This window comes from Triticum aestivum, chromosome 1A (assembly GCF_018294505.1).
Source record: "Triticum aestivum cultivar Chinese Spring chromosome 1A, IWGSC CS RefSeq v2.1, whole genome shotgun sequence".
NCBI classification, from domain to species: Eukaryota; Viridiplantae; Streptophyta; class Magnoliopsida; order Poales; family Poaceae; genus Triticum; species Triticum aestivum.
In genome coordinates this window covers 548,695,130-548,709,753 of record NC_057794.1, presented here as the reverse complement: position 1 = coordinate 548,709,753, position 14,624 = coordinate 548,695,130, and the positions used below count along the sequence as shown (strand labels likewise).

Here is a 14,624-nt window from a genome sequence, read left to right as displayed (position 1 = left end):
ATTGATGACATGACGTATTATATTAAATGACAAAAAGGATAATGGTGGTTACCATCACACAACGTTGCATCACTAGGCATGAGACTACTGATGCGTTGCATCTATCAGACCAGCCGGAGGCCGTCGGATCGAAAGCAGGATCTACGTCCAATTGGATAATTAGGCGACACGATATATTAGGTGATTGCTCCTTCCTAACTACATCCGCAAAGCACGCCCTCAAATCTCAGCGTCTCTTTCCATCCGTTCTTACTCCGTAAATGTTGCTTCCAACCCTCGATTATTGCGTCTCCGTAAATATTGCTTCCTGACTGCATACTTGCATGGTTTTCTCTAGTCTCTAGATCAAGAAAAGGGCAGGACGATACGAAGCAGTGATCGGTGCTTCCCTAGTTTGTTTCCTTCACAATTACTCCACTGGTTCCATAAAACTGGGCCGTAACAACTTCCATAAATAACGCGAGTCTCCGTTTTTGTTTTCACATCAGACTATTTGCTTCCACTAGTAAGCGTGCACGTGCAACGCACGTATCCTAATAAACTAAAATAAAAACATGAACTTTTGTATTGTTGTACCGAAACATTTAAATGTGCTGTCATACTCAATTTTTAATGTAATAATTTATTTTAGATTAAGTCATAGGTCTTGTTTGACGGTGAAAGATTTTCATTGTTGAAATGTTGTGATTCCAAAATTCGAAATACAAAAATGAAAAAACTCGTGCATGTAACACACGACCAATACACATGTCTTCACATAAAATTAACGATCACATAAATGTATTGTAATTGTTACTTATTACAAAAATACTTAAAAATAACAACTAAGCAACATTATCTAGTAATCATCATTTGATGATAATCCTCTCTGGAAGGTCCATCTTTTGATTCGATCTATAATGCTTCGTTCTAAGACTGGGATATTGTTTAGAACTTCATTTTCTTCATACTTCAAAATATGAACCAAAAAGCGCTTCCTCAGTTCAAAATCATCCTACATATGCATTATATAACATTGTTATTAGAAAAAAACATGAGTAACGTGTGTAGAAATGAGCATGGTGTGAAATACTTACCTTGGGTACTGGAAAATGTAGTGTTCCATCATGCCATGAGTGCATTAAATTGAAAATCAAATAACCAGATAGGGGACTGCATGTATGAAATGTTACATGTGAGTTGAATGAATCAATTAAGAGTGTGATGTATTGACAATATTCTTACCCGTATGGATTTGTGGGAACAACAGGAACTTTGCATCCCCATTTCAAAACGTCGTCCTTAAAGGCAGGGTTTGCAGTTTGAAGTGCAAGGTTTAGATCGTTGACCATAGTTTTAAGTATATGCTTTCCGAAAGTAGGTATTGAAAGCGGGTCCAAAATAGAAACAATTTTTTTTGTTGGTCCAAGATGAACAACAAAAATAGTCCAAGAATATCACAAGGCAATAAAATCTGCAATGACGCATCAATCATTATCATTTATTAGGACCAAATAAACAATGACTTTGAATTGAAATCTTACCGTATCACATTCTGAGATATGATACTCATTGCTATTAGGCCAGCTATCAAATAGTTGTGCCAACATAGCAATGTCCATACCATCATGATGACTTGGGACTCGTGCATACTGGGACATGGACTAGTAATGTAAGAAAACATGAGTAGAATGAGGCAAACCGTAAAATGTGATTATAATAACTTACACAGAATCGTAGATCCATATAGTGTGTTGGGACGTCTCTAGCAAGCTGGACGTCGTGGCATGCTAGTATCCTCACAGCCATGTTAAAACAATCAGCATCCATGTACTCATCATTCTTTAATATGTTCTTTAATTGTCTCAAGTTCAAACTAATAGGATAAGGTTGAGAGCTTTTCACCCATTCGCTCCTGTGAAATGGGAATTCTGTCAATTATAATTATACATGAGTAATAATTTATTAGAAAAAAAGAATTGAAAAAATGTGTCTTACTCTAGCAAAGGGATATCATCAACCATGCTGATGAACAAGCAAAGTTCATCCATTAAGTTGTCGTTTGTTGGAGTGACAAACGGCGAAAGGATAAATGATTGCGAGATGAGCTCAACTTGTGATGATGAGTTGGATGCTTTGGGTTTGTTAGGAGGTCTTTCGACGATCATACAATCGGTGGGATCCGTGTTGGTTTCATCATCATCCAAGTCTCGGTTTCTTATATCATCATCATTGAATTCCAAGTCGACTAAAATGACAGCTAATTTTGTTCTAAAATCTGTCATATGAACCTAAAGTGAAGTAGTAACAAGACTTAATTTTCAAATAATGATAAAATACGAAATAATTAGTATCATGATATGATGCAAATTATACCTGTTCGGGAGTGTCAGACAGACTATCTCCTGTGAAGTACTCCATGTAATTTAACATCCAGAGACCACAAGATGACCTGGATGATTACAAATTTTTGATATGATTAATAACAAAAATATTATATTAATACTAAAATATTAGTATTATAAAATGATGTTGACCGAACCACAAGTCATATCGAACACGCTCGATTAAAAAGGAATTGAACAACGTTTGCCACTAATTTAAATCAAATGACCAAAAGGGCTATCAATAAAATAATTGAATTTGTCAACACATATTTTTTATTATAAATCAACTGAACAAAAAGGCTATCAATAAAAAAATGAATTTGTCAATGCATAATTTCTTTGAGAGGAACCCATATAATTATCCCTTCATCAAATGGGTTGTCGATCATAGATATTAAAAATAAAACAAAAGGGACACGACCGATGATCCATTCGGCGACATAATTTGGCCACGCAAAAGAAAGCAGAGGTTGCATTGCAAAAGGAAAGAGAGCAACCAGAGGAACACTAATGAGGAGCTTCGGGCGAAAAGAAAATTAAAAAAAGAGCAGCTGATGCAAAGTATCTCAGTCTCCCCGCACACTAATGTGGAGCAGTCGTTTTCTCACAACAGTATGTGTGCGTGGTGAGACGGTGAGAGACACTCACTTTGCTTTCTCTGCCGCACGCCGCCGGCCGCCTTGTTTGGAGCAGGGCGCATGCCGCCGGCTGCCTTCTCTCGAGCAGGACGCATCCTCTCCCGCCACGACGTCTTCTGCCCCCCTCCCCCTCCCCGCACCACCACCACCACCACCACCACGGCCTCACCCCGTCTCCTATCCCCACGACGGCCTCGCCTCGCCGGCTCTTATCCCCACCACGGCCTCGCCCCGCTGCCTCCTCTCACCACCGCGGACTTGTCTTGCCGCCAACCCCGTGGATCTTCCCTAGATCGACTCTGCCGCCGTCATCATACTGCCGCAGAGCAGATCGAGATGCGAGATGCTGGACACGATGCGGGAGCAGGCATCTTGAATTGGACCGAGATCCAGTGCGTCGACCTCACACAGTCTCTCCGGGAAGGAGTTCGCAGCTCGCGTAGGTGTTTGGTTGCTGAAGGTATGCTGTTCGATTAGATGTTGTTAACGCACCTACAATTATCAGTGGGGATTTAGTCAGGTGACATTTTTTTAGGCAACCATGTTGTGATAAAGCTTCTTAATTTGTGGATTTGAATATTGGGTGGCTTAATTTTTCACTATCAGCTAGCTCTAATTGATGTTGAGTCTTTGCTTTTTGAGACGTTGTAGTGTCGCAACCAATTTGGTATCTGCACTGTTTCTATCAGAAATACATGTGAGTCCATTCTTTGACATCTGAACTTTGCTGATGCTTATGCCATTGTATGCACAACAGGCACCTTCACCACATTGTCATTCATTTGTGAGATGTTTCTGTTTCTCTATGTTGTCATGGATGCATTGGATATAGAGATTTGAAAGATTGTTAGCGGAACACATATACAGGTATGCTATATATCTGCTTCTTTCCATATGTGTAGTAACATATTCGTTGTTCAAATGTATAATATACAGCCTAATGAAATGTATCGCCTTGAGCACCATTATATAGGCCAGATCTAATGAGAGGTGCTGTGTGAATTGCATTGTCATACAATAAGGTAAAGAATTGCATTGGCATACCAAATCTGTTGATCAAATGTGCTTTAGGAATGCTATGCAGGGTAAAAATAAAAATAATAGCATACCAAATGTACCCTGTTAAGCATAAATGCTCTGAGTTATATTAGGAGGCGTACCCATCGTTCTGAAGACTGCTCTTAATATATTCTTCTCTTTTCCATGTTGTAACATCTAGATCAGTCCACTTATCGGATTTTAATTCCATGTGCTTGGATGCATATTTGAATAAATCCTCCAGTCCTTCTAGCTGGTGTACCAAAAAATGGAAAAAGTATAAGCATCACAAGTGAGAAATAAGAAAAAAAAGCTTCTTAGAAAAGATGGGGCAGTAGGATGAAGTGCAGACCGTATCAGTGAGGTCCTTGCGGCTCATGTATGGGCCTAGCGAGTCGAGCACCTGGACACATTTTTTTATGGCATTTATAACACATAGGTACCAGTGAACGTCCTCCATGTTTATTGGAAAGTATACCTGAAAAAAATGATTATTTTAGTTGTACTCGTACGTGGATGAATCGGTCATTGTAGCTGTAATTCATCCAATTATGTAGGACACAAAGACTAACCATATCATTTTCCAAATACGCTTTGGCTCTGTTTAGTACCCATGCTGGTGCAACATCCATGTCATCTGAGGGAAGATAGCTACCGATCTTTATCATCTTTGAGATGCATGCATTCTCTAAGAACACACTTCCACCTGACCTTACTTGTAGATGCTCCATAGCAGTCATGCAATTTATGTACGTATTTATGACCTACAATTAAAAGCATACATAGTATATTAGATGACACATACTGATAATCAAATAGCATCTTCTAGTCGTAATGCGATAATAATAATGATATACTCACTTCGTCGCCAACCCATTCTCCAGGAGTTAGAAGAGATAGTAAATGTCTTTTTTTCAAAAATGCGTCGCCGATGCTCACTAAATTTCTTTCTTTGCTTGGTTCAGACCGGATATTTTCTATAACAGACCAATCATCGCCACTGCAGGCATAATCTGTCACGATGGCAATGATAACATGTAATGATAATAACACAAAAACAATAATGTAGCAGTACAAGGACATTGAATGTTTTGTTCAGTGCCTTGTGGAGAAACAACATAGTCTTGTGCCTTCTTAGGCTTGTTATGCCGTCGTTTATGTTTATTTATATGCACGGGCATTGTTAGCTCGTCCTCTATAGTCTGAAGCCCTTCCGTGTCCCGTGTTTGTGCCAATTCCTCATCCTGAGCTGCCACCATTTGTTGACTTGTTTCGTTGTGGGTTAGTTTCTGAGAACAATATTGAATGAATTACCCGTGTGTAGGATATAATATAATTAGAATAATTTGGGAAGATATAGTTGGAAAAGGAAAGTCACCTGTGTATGCTCAGAATCTTCATCCTCTCTGTTTGCTATGTTTTCTTCAAGAATAGGTGTATATTCTGGGCTATCCATGCAATTATTTTCCTCCACTTCATTATTGTTGAGTATCTCACTTGTTTCGTCATCGCTAGGTAGCTGAAACCCATGGTAGTATAATATTATAAGAGCGCGAATATATTTTTCTAATGATATTGTACTAAGATAATTACAAACTGATCTTTGGCGTTAGACATGTGGAAAGAAAACTTGCCTCTGTTGATTCGGGGATTGTATATCCATCCTTGGTTATCACAGCATCAAAAAGCATGTTTAGTGGACCCTCCCTAATGGACTCTTGTGTAGCCTTTGTGGAGTCGGGATCTGTATCCTCTTGTACGGTTATCACCTCTTCAACCTGCATATTCTCTGTATCCTCCATAGTAGATTCTTCTTGTATCACCTCTGTCGCCTCGGTGTTTGTATCCTCGTCTTTCTTTACATCTTCAATCTGCATATTATCTATATCCTCATCCTTTGCTACCTTGTTGATGTTTTCCTGAAAACCCAAGCATGACATTTCTAGATAGAAAACCTTGTATAGGAAGAAGAGAGATATAATATGTCATTACCGTGTTGATGGCATCGGCAATAGTACCGGATCTGGTTGGAGATTGACCCGCATGGGGCACCGATGACGATGGCGCCGATATGGACGATGATGGTGCTTCACCAAGGGCTGATGTGTGCGGCGCAGTGGAGAGACTTGTTGTGGCGGTTTGTTGGGATGCGGCTGAGAGATCGTGAGGGGGGTGGAGGAGGGGTCTAAAGTAATGGTGTCAGGAAATATAAGGCAGAATCGTGAGAGAAAGGAAATAAGGCAGAATCGTGGGAGAAAGGAAACTACTATCGCGATAATTGGGGATTCCTGATTGCTATCATCCCCGGATTTATCTGACGCCCAGAATCTTATCTTGTGCTTTTTTTATACCCCAGTTTGCCAAAATTACTGGAGTTATTTCCGTAGTGCATTTTATCTGCATAAATATTGGGTGTGGCCCACCTTCCTTCTGTAACTGCAGGCTGTGTAATAATTCAGAGAAGGCACACCCTTTAAATATTTGTCAAACTTAATTTTTTGTTTTTGAAATTAAGGCAACTGCGGGGACTACCAACAGGCGGCGTACCTGCTACGTGTTGGTGATGAGCAAGCTAGCCAAGGGGCAGCATAGTGAATCGATGAAGAAGCTGGAATCCTAATAGGAGGAATATTTTCAACTGGTTTGACGCATGTTGGAGGAGGTATTCTCGCCCACTGTTATTATCTAGCATTTTAGCCTGTTACATGCCTTATCTTCTTTTCTGAATTCTATATAGTATATTCTTTCGATTTTTTTTCTGTAAAAACAAAGCATGTGAGCTCATCTGCTATAGATTCGGGAACAACATATGTGCAACATAGTAGTAATAACGCCTTTTAACTTCAATATATTCCATGAATGTCATAGATTCTTCCAGTTTTCATTACAAATATATCAGAGAGCATAGCACTTAGGCGTTCAAGAACATCTTTAATAGAACAGAATTCTGGCTGCTAAATTTAGATAGTACAGAATATACAACACAAAGTGTTCCTTATTATGGATGATCTGACACCATGACGTGGCATCATTCCACCATCTTCTTCTATTTGAAATAGGTTTACAAGTTGGCACATCTGGAGACCAATATAACCACATTAAAGCCTCAATTCTCCTGAACACGAAATATTTGTCAACCCTGAATCAGCAGAAATTATGAAGTGATTAGTGCATGGCAGGACTTACGGCTACTAAAATGATAAACTTCTAAGGAGCTTCTTTCATAAGTTGGTTTTCAACACAAACATAGTAGGGGAAAAGAAATATTGGAAAAATGCACTTGCCTCATCTCTCCAAAACATCTTTGTAGACAATGTTCTTGGTGCTTTTCCTGGATTTATCGACATCCTTGTTTGGCTTGGCCAAAATCCGTGTTGTCTCTCTCGACACTCCTCTTGACAATGCAACATATAGCTGACCATGTGAGAATACTGGCTCGGGAAGGTAAATGCCAACATTTGGGATGGTCTGACCCTGTGCCTTGTTAACTGTCATCACAAAACTCAGACGGATGGGGAACTGTGTTCTCTTAAGTTTGAAAGGAAGTGAGATGTCCTCCGAGGGCGACATAGGGATCCTAGGTATAAACACCCTCTTTCCAGCATGCTGACCACCAACAATCTCTGCATCGATTGCATTATCCTGAAAGGCTCTGATCATAAGCCGTGTTCCATTGCATAGACCATTATGAGGGTCGAGGTTCCGTAGCAGAATGACCGGGCAGTTGACCTTTAATTTCAAAACATGTGGGGGCAAGCCATTTGGTGTGATCGAGTTCAAAAAATCAATTGTGTAATTATTCTGTAGGTCATCCTCGATTGAGTCAAAACTATGATATAACTTTTCTTCACCTGGAAACCTGTAGATCATCTTGTCATTCAGGTCATCGACATGATCGTTCTTGGTCGATAGAATAGCACGTGCACTCATGTACTCTCTGGATGTAGCATTGGCATGCAACGATGGGAAGACATCTTCGATGAGCATGTTAATAGCTTTTTCATCCTCGGTATAGCCAATGACAATGTCGTCAGGGAGACGGACATAGTCGTCGCCAATTGTCTCTTCAGTTCCATTGCCTATCCTTAGGAGGTATTCCGAGAACCAAGGATCAGCCTGTGCCCGCATATTGCGTGTGAGACGTATCTTGCGGGTCTTCTCCCAAAGATAGGATCTCAGAAGTGTAGCATCCGTGATCTGCGCTCTTGTCCCATGTGTCACAACAGGTAGGACCTGCCTGAAATCACCACCAAAGACGACAACCTTTCCTCCAAACGGCAAAGAACATTCCATTATATCCTGTAGTGATCTATCAAGCGTCTCAACTGCTTGACGTTTTTTCATAGCGACTTCGTCCCAAATTATCAAGGACGCCTGTCTAAGCAACTCCGCTGTACCACTTTGTTTTGTGAAACTGCACATACTATTGTCAGTGAGCTTGATTGGTATTTTGAACCGAGAGTGTGCTGTCCATCCTCCAGGCATTATCGATGCTGCAATACCAGATGTAGCAGTTGCAATCGCCATTTGGCCCATGGAACGCACCTTAGCAAGCAATGCCTTGTACAGGTACGTCTTCCTAGTGCCTCCTGGACCATCAACAAAGAATATCTGGCTTTTTTTGTTCATCACATGATCTATTATGTCATTGAAACCAGCCAACTGCTCATTGTTCAAACTGCTAAATAGATCTAGATGTTCTATGTCCGCGGTGATTTGCCTCTCTTCTGTTACCTCTCTGTACTCACCGTCATAAGAACCATCGGTCTCTACTAGATCCGGAAGTCCATAGTTTTTAATATCCTTTCCCATGGATTGCAACATATCCCTAATATCTCTAAGGACCATCTGCTCAAGTATTGACTCATTTGATTCATTAAGACAGTAATCCTCACACATTGATGGTAGATGTTTCTCCCACAATTGTCGGATTTCTGTTGCCTCGCAAAAAACCAATATAGTCGCAAACAACCATCTTAGGGCACAAGGCATCTGAAATGTGGCCGCCTCTGTCATGCAATCATCAAGAGTCTTGTCGTGCTCAATGAGGCCTAAGTGTTCACATGCCTCTCTGAAGGAAGTGCACATGTTGCCATTTACTGTTTTTAAATCATCAAATGAAGTGGCACCTCGGACATGACTTAGCAACACACGCAAGTAGTACCTCTCTCCTTCAGCAGGGTGTGCGTAGACAAGTCTTCCAATCTGCGATCTGTTATTTCTTCTCTTCTGCCACTTCTTTTTTCCAGCTATCCATCTATAATGCTCTGGAAACTCTCTGTACAACAATTTCCGTGCTTGCGGAATCTTCCGGTTCATCTCAAAGTACTCGGTAAGCATGGACCTAGATGAAGATGGTCGAGCGACAACATCTTCTAGATTTTCACCAGATTTAAATGCAATTGTATGCATATTTGGCAAATGAAGTTGGAGCTGTAGCACTGATGGACTGACACCAAACATTTTAAAACCAAAAATCCTGTAAATAGCCTCTGGAGGAGATACATAGCGTGCATCCCTATATTGTCGGATTTCATTGATGATTCCACCATCATTGATTATGTCCTGCTCAAAAGCAAATGATGTCCGATCATGGCCTTTATATATGTACTTGAACAAATACTTCACTGCCTTGATGCTCGAGCATGCTTCAACATTAATGTGGCAGTTGTATCGCATAAGCAGACAAGGGTTGTAAGGGACCACCCATCTATTGTCCAAATTGGCTCCTCTAATCCTAACTCCATGCCCATCGTCCCTCCTCCGATAGATGGGATAAGAGTCTCTCCCTTGTTGTGTGGCATCACAAAAATCTCGCGGATAATGGAACCTACACTGTCCATCAATCATGCACGGACAACTTTTTTTCAACTCACCACAGGGTCCGTGCAACATGTGTTTGACGACCAGCTCATGCAGAACTGGGTGTTTCTCTTTGTCCGGTATCTCTGCGGATATCACCCGATCATAGTCATCCGGGGTTGCCAACTTGCTATTTGCTTTCATGATTAAAAGTATATGCTCATGAGGGAGGCCTCGTTTCTGAAACTCTGTGACATGTACATAAGCTGCGACTTGTCCGAAATGCTTACCCTTAATTAGCAAGTCCATCATATCTCGCTGTTTAGCCCTATATACCCTTGCCACCAGGTCTGGACGGTCTTGTGGCAGTTGTCCAGGCATCAGATTAAGTGTTATCTCCTCCCAGTAGTGATTGCAAGTCATCGTGATAAAATAATCCGGTTTACCCCACCGTTGGACTATTGTCATTGCATCGAGGAACCTTCGCTGCATGTCGCGATCACCACCAGGAAACGTGCGTGGAAGCACGATTCTCTTACCAATCCGATCACCACGTGACTCGCCGGCAATGATGGTGTCAACAAGACCCTGTAATAGTATACTTGGTCATGGAAAAGGCATGTTTTTCAAAATGTTGATGTAGTAGGGTGTATTAGTATAAACGCAAGCACGATACCTGGTAGAGGTCAGCTCGTATAACCTTTTGATTCTCTGGCTTTGAGTACCAGTCCAGCCTCATAGTCTCAATCTTGATATACATGTCAACAACCCACTGTTGGAAAAGGTGTCCACCAAACAAGACGATGTTAAAAAGCTTCTTCCTGACCTGTAGCTTGAAGCAGTAGTACTCCCTCGCACTAACAAATTTCCTGGATTGTGTTGCATTCACCTCATTGTCAACAAAATCCTCATCTTGGTTATCCTCATTATCATCTACAATATCGAATATAAATACAAGTATAATGGCTGGAATCATAATGATTGACAACATAAGATTTGTTTATTAAGAATAAGTGGTACACTATAATGACCGGCACCTGCATGTAAATCACTGGCATGGTCTTCATCTGGCACAAAATTCCCAACTTGTTCCCTTTCATTAATCAAATTATCTTCTGTTTTGTTGGGGGAGCAAGACATAAGTTTTTATTCACCAACACAATAAGTAGATAATGCCATAACAATTTAATAATGAACATCATACCTGCATGTAAATCAGTGACTCGGTCTTCATCTGGCCCAAAGTTGCCAACTTGTTCCCTTCCACCCATCAAGTTTTCATCTGCTCGATAGGTGAACGAAGACAAATGTTATTATATTTATAAAGATAGTATGTAGATAACACAACAATAATGAATAGAATACCTGTATGTAATTCAGAGGCCCGGTTTTCTTGCGGATCTGAATAATGCGCCGGATATTGGTTTGTGTCATTGTGTTCCTGAACATACGGCATCCAGCGATTCCAACCTGTCTCCCCACGTGGGAAAAACAGTGGATATGACAATGGATCATAGCACCCATAGTATGCTCTAATGTACAGGGGCCGGTCGCCTTTTTTTCCATGCACAACAACACTCCTGTCAAAACAATTTTGTGGGTCGCTCCCTTCAACCCATATAGCTGCCACCTGAGAAGTCGTTGGGGCATTATACCTACGTTGATCCAACTTGATATCTGTGTTTAGTGAGATCTTGTACTCATCTAGATTTGGAACGGACCCAAGGCTCTTGAAAGCCTGTGCATAAGGGTTCGGCTCTAGTATTAGCAGAATTTTACGTATGAGTTCTATATTCAGATCTGGAGACCTCTTAGCCCTGTGCACCAAGTTATGATCTGTATCATAAATATAGAGCTGCAAATGCCTAGGACCATTATCAGCCGGCACCAGATCATCAAGAGCATGGTACAACCCCCCACATGCACGAAAGGTATATACGCCGGTTCCTGCCACAGTGCTTACTCGACGATCAAGGGTGACTCCAAGACTTGTGAATGAGAAGTGAGAGTTGAAATACCGTATGTTGTCTCGAAAATATTTAGCATCGTCATCACCTTGACTTGTGAACAGCCGTTTCAACTCATCCGGAACCTCAGGTGTAAACAAACCTACTTTCCCCTTTCTGCAACAAAATGCAGGTCCCTCATACTGAAACCGCAATGCTCCACAGTGGAGGCAGTCCCTAACTTTTCTAAGGACGTGGTGATTTTTGGATAGGTTCATGTACACCATAGCATGAAGATCATTTGTGTGTGTTCCATCAGTGTGACGTCGTTCACGGTAGGATTCAAACTCAATATCTGGAACAAAATTTGAATATTCAGGCACCATTTGTTACAGAAATGACAATATTATATTATATGGTAACTCATCATAGCAATAATGTACCTTGGTGGGCGAACATCCTAGCTTCTTCATCAGGCTCAAGGTATTCAGCTTGTAGAAGGTTTCCGTCTCCACAACATTCTGTAGTAGGCAAATATTAGTTTGTAGAAGATATCGTATATTAAAGACAGAACCATGTATGCATTAATGCGAACCATCAATATTGTTTGTGTTGCCATCCGGCTCCAGTATTCCATATGCATCATTGCCGTGGTCGTTGCCTGACAGAATATTCAGCTTGTAAAATGGGCAAGACTGAGCGATGAATGAAAGGAATGAACCAAATAGTAGTCAATTAAAGCACCATTATAAGTGTCGATGGGATTGTGTCCACATGACGGCGCAGTAAGTATGTTGTCTGGGCTCATCCTCCTTTGAGAGTTTTGTATCCGATACGTATCATTTGTGTGTAGCCAATCACAATCTTCATCAGCTACAGAAACATTGAGTGGCTGTCAGTTAGGAAATCAAAGTTTGGATAAAAAGTGTTTTATGTACTGTGCATCACCTGTATCGGATTGATTTTGTTCTCCAGCTGTAAGGACTATTGTTGACGATTTGGCTCGCCTCCGCTTGTCACGTAGGCTTTGCAATATCCCTTGCTTATGTTGCTCATACCTGGCATTTTCCCTCTGCCTCTTGAGTGCTTGTTTTGCTTCTGTATATCAAGTGATAATTAGGTATAAGACAAATTGAACAACCATTGTTTTTTACTCGGTATGATAGTTAATATGAGCCACAATTGACTACCATATGAATTGCTTCCTCTGTAGGCTTGAAGTGGCGGTCGTAACACAATCAGTTGGGAGGACCCAACGCCAGAGTCAAAATTGTTGACATTTTCTTTGTTAGAAACGGTTGTATCTGGTGTTCTTAATGAAGCTGGACCATGAAGTGGAGTTAGATCACTCATTATCACATCAACAGGTATGCCTGCATCATAATTGTATGTACAGTATCAGTTGTTGACACACAAACGCCGGTGGGTGACACACAAATATCAGTTGTAGGACAACACATGACCTTCAGCGGCTGTTGTGTGTTGTTGGTGGGTGACAGCAGACTGCACACTTGGCCTCTCCACAGTGTCTAAATCTGTCAGAAATAACACTTAATCAACATGATTTTACTTGTCATTCACGACATGCATGACAAAGGACAGGTAAAATGGAGTAACCAGGTGACATGGCCCCGGATGGCTTTGATGGAGTGTTGGTTCCAGTTACAATAACGGTGGTAGCCTTCTTACGATCCCTTGCCTCCTGTCGTTTTTTTAATATTGCATCCCTATTTAGTGCATACCTCTCCCTTTCCCTTTGTCTCTTCCGCTCTTTTGGATCTGTTGGTTGACCTGCGGGGCAATGACATATGCTGGATTTACAAGATATAAGTAGGCAAGAGTAGGTGATAACTATATATTTACCTGAATTGCTATTGTTCGTCACATCCTGAAAGGGAGTACGTACTCCACTACGCTGAGAGGATGCCATATTGTCTTCTCAATGATTTTTTTGTGAATTTCAACCCTTCGGCAACTCAGTTTGACATGCTGATCATGATTGTACTTTAAGTATGACATTTCAGAGTACAAATTATAGAATGTCAGATTAAAAGAGCAATTACATCTATCTTTTGCCTCATCTTCCACCTTGCAAATTAATCTAATCTAACCTGTGCACTGGCAGGGGTGATGACACCGGAGGTAGGGCAGCACGCCGGCTGGAGGCCGTCCACCGGGTGGAGGACGTCGCGGACGCCTGGGGTGAGGGCGGCGTGGCGAAGATGCCGGGGTGAGGGGAGGCAGCAAGTTGGGTGGAGGATGTCTAGCGGGTCGAGGACGTCGCGGAGACCAGGGGCGAGGACGGCGGGGCGGCTGGCCGAGCGAGGCGGGGCTGATGGCCGAGGCGAGGTTCGTGGACTGATGCTGGCGTTGATTGTGGAGTTTTGTGGTATGGTGGCTGCGTTGATTGTGGAGGTATGTTAAATTCCCTGGAAGGGTCATCGTTGGGCTCTGTAGCATCCTGGATGGGAGAGTCTGCCGGCAGAACATTTCTTTTGAACCGTAGATCTGATTGTAGTTTGCTGGATGTAACGTGGACAGTTGAATGTAACTAAGTGGGTTTGATCGGACGTGGGGGGTTACCCCGTGTGCACTTTCCGGTGTGGACGTAGGGAAAGTAATGTTTGGTGTTTTAATAGTAAGTATAGATATAGATATGAAGCAGATCTTGCTTCCATTATTGTTTGAATTTGCTTCCATGAATTTCACGCGACTTCGCGTACATTTACTTTCAATATAATGTGGAAATAAATCTGCCTCCGCTCATCAATGAATTTGCTTCCACGGTGAATTAACCGTTAATTGAAAATTGTTTTCTACCAAATTAAAATAAA

General features: G+C 41.5%; 3 protein-coding genes across 3 annotated transcripts; all 3 read right to left on the bottom strand.

Annotated features, from left to right (window-relative positions):
* Positions 1 to 1,087: 1,087 nt before the first annotated feature.
* LOC123065850 (uncharacterized) lies at positions 1,088 to 4,276 on the bottom strand. Its single transcript, XM_044489056.1, has 7 exons — positions 4,165 to 4,276; positions 2,356 to 2,431; positions 1,978 to 2,270; positions 1,708 to 1,894; positions 1,524 to 1,631; positions 1,225 to 1,453; positions 1,088 to 1,152 (listed from the first exon to the last, which is right to left on the bottom strand). Exons 1-6 carry the CDS (start codon positions 4,251 to 4,253, stop codon positions 1,316 to 1,318), a joined length of 891 nt encoding a protein of 296 aa, XP_044344991.1. The 5' UTR covers positions 4,254 to 4,276; the 3' UTR covers positions 1,088 to 1,152; positions 1,225 to 1,315.
* A 52-nt stretch (positions 4,277 to 4,328) lies between these two features.
* LOC123046495 (ubiquitin-like-specific protease ESD4) lies at positions 4,329 to 5,562 on the bottom strand. Its single transcript, XM_044469907.1, has 4 exons — positions 5,421 to 5,562; positions 4,904 to 5,331; positions 4,615 to 4,806; positions 4,329 to 4,520 (listed from the first exon to the last, which is right to left on the bottom strand). The coding sequence occupies exons 2-4, from the start codon at positions 5,123 to 5,125 to the stop codon at positions 4,329 to 4,331; spliced, it is 606 nt and encodes a 201-aa protein (XP_044325842.1). The 5' UTR covers positions 5,126 to 5,331; positions 5,421 to 5,562.
* Positions 5,563 to 7,327: 1,765 nt separating this feature from the next.
* Positions 7,328 to 12,598, bottom strand: LOC123046425 (uncharacterized). The gene is made up of 8 exons (XM_044469820.1): positions 12,535 to 12,598; positions 12,386 to 12,451; positions 12,234 to 12,311; positions 11,210 to 12,145; positions 11,049 to 11,126; positions 10,882 to 10,959; positions 10,521 to 10,777; positions 7,328 to 10,432 (listed from the first exon to the last, which is right to left on the bottom strand). The coding sequence occupies exons 1-8, from the start codon at positions 12,596 to 12,598 to the stop codon at positions 7,328 to 7,330; spliced, it is 4,662 nt and encodes a 1,553-aa protein (XP_044325755.1).
* Between the last annotated feature and the right edge of the window lie 2,026 nt (positions 12,599 to 14,624).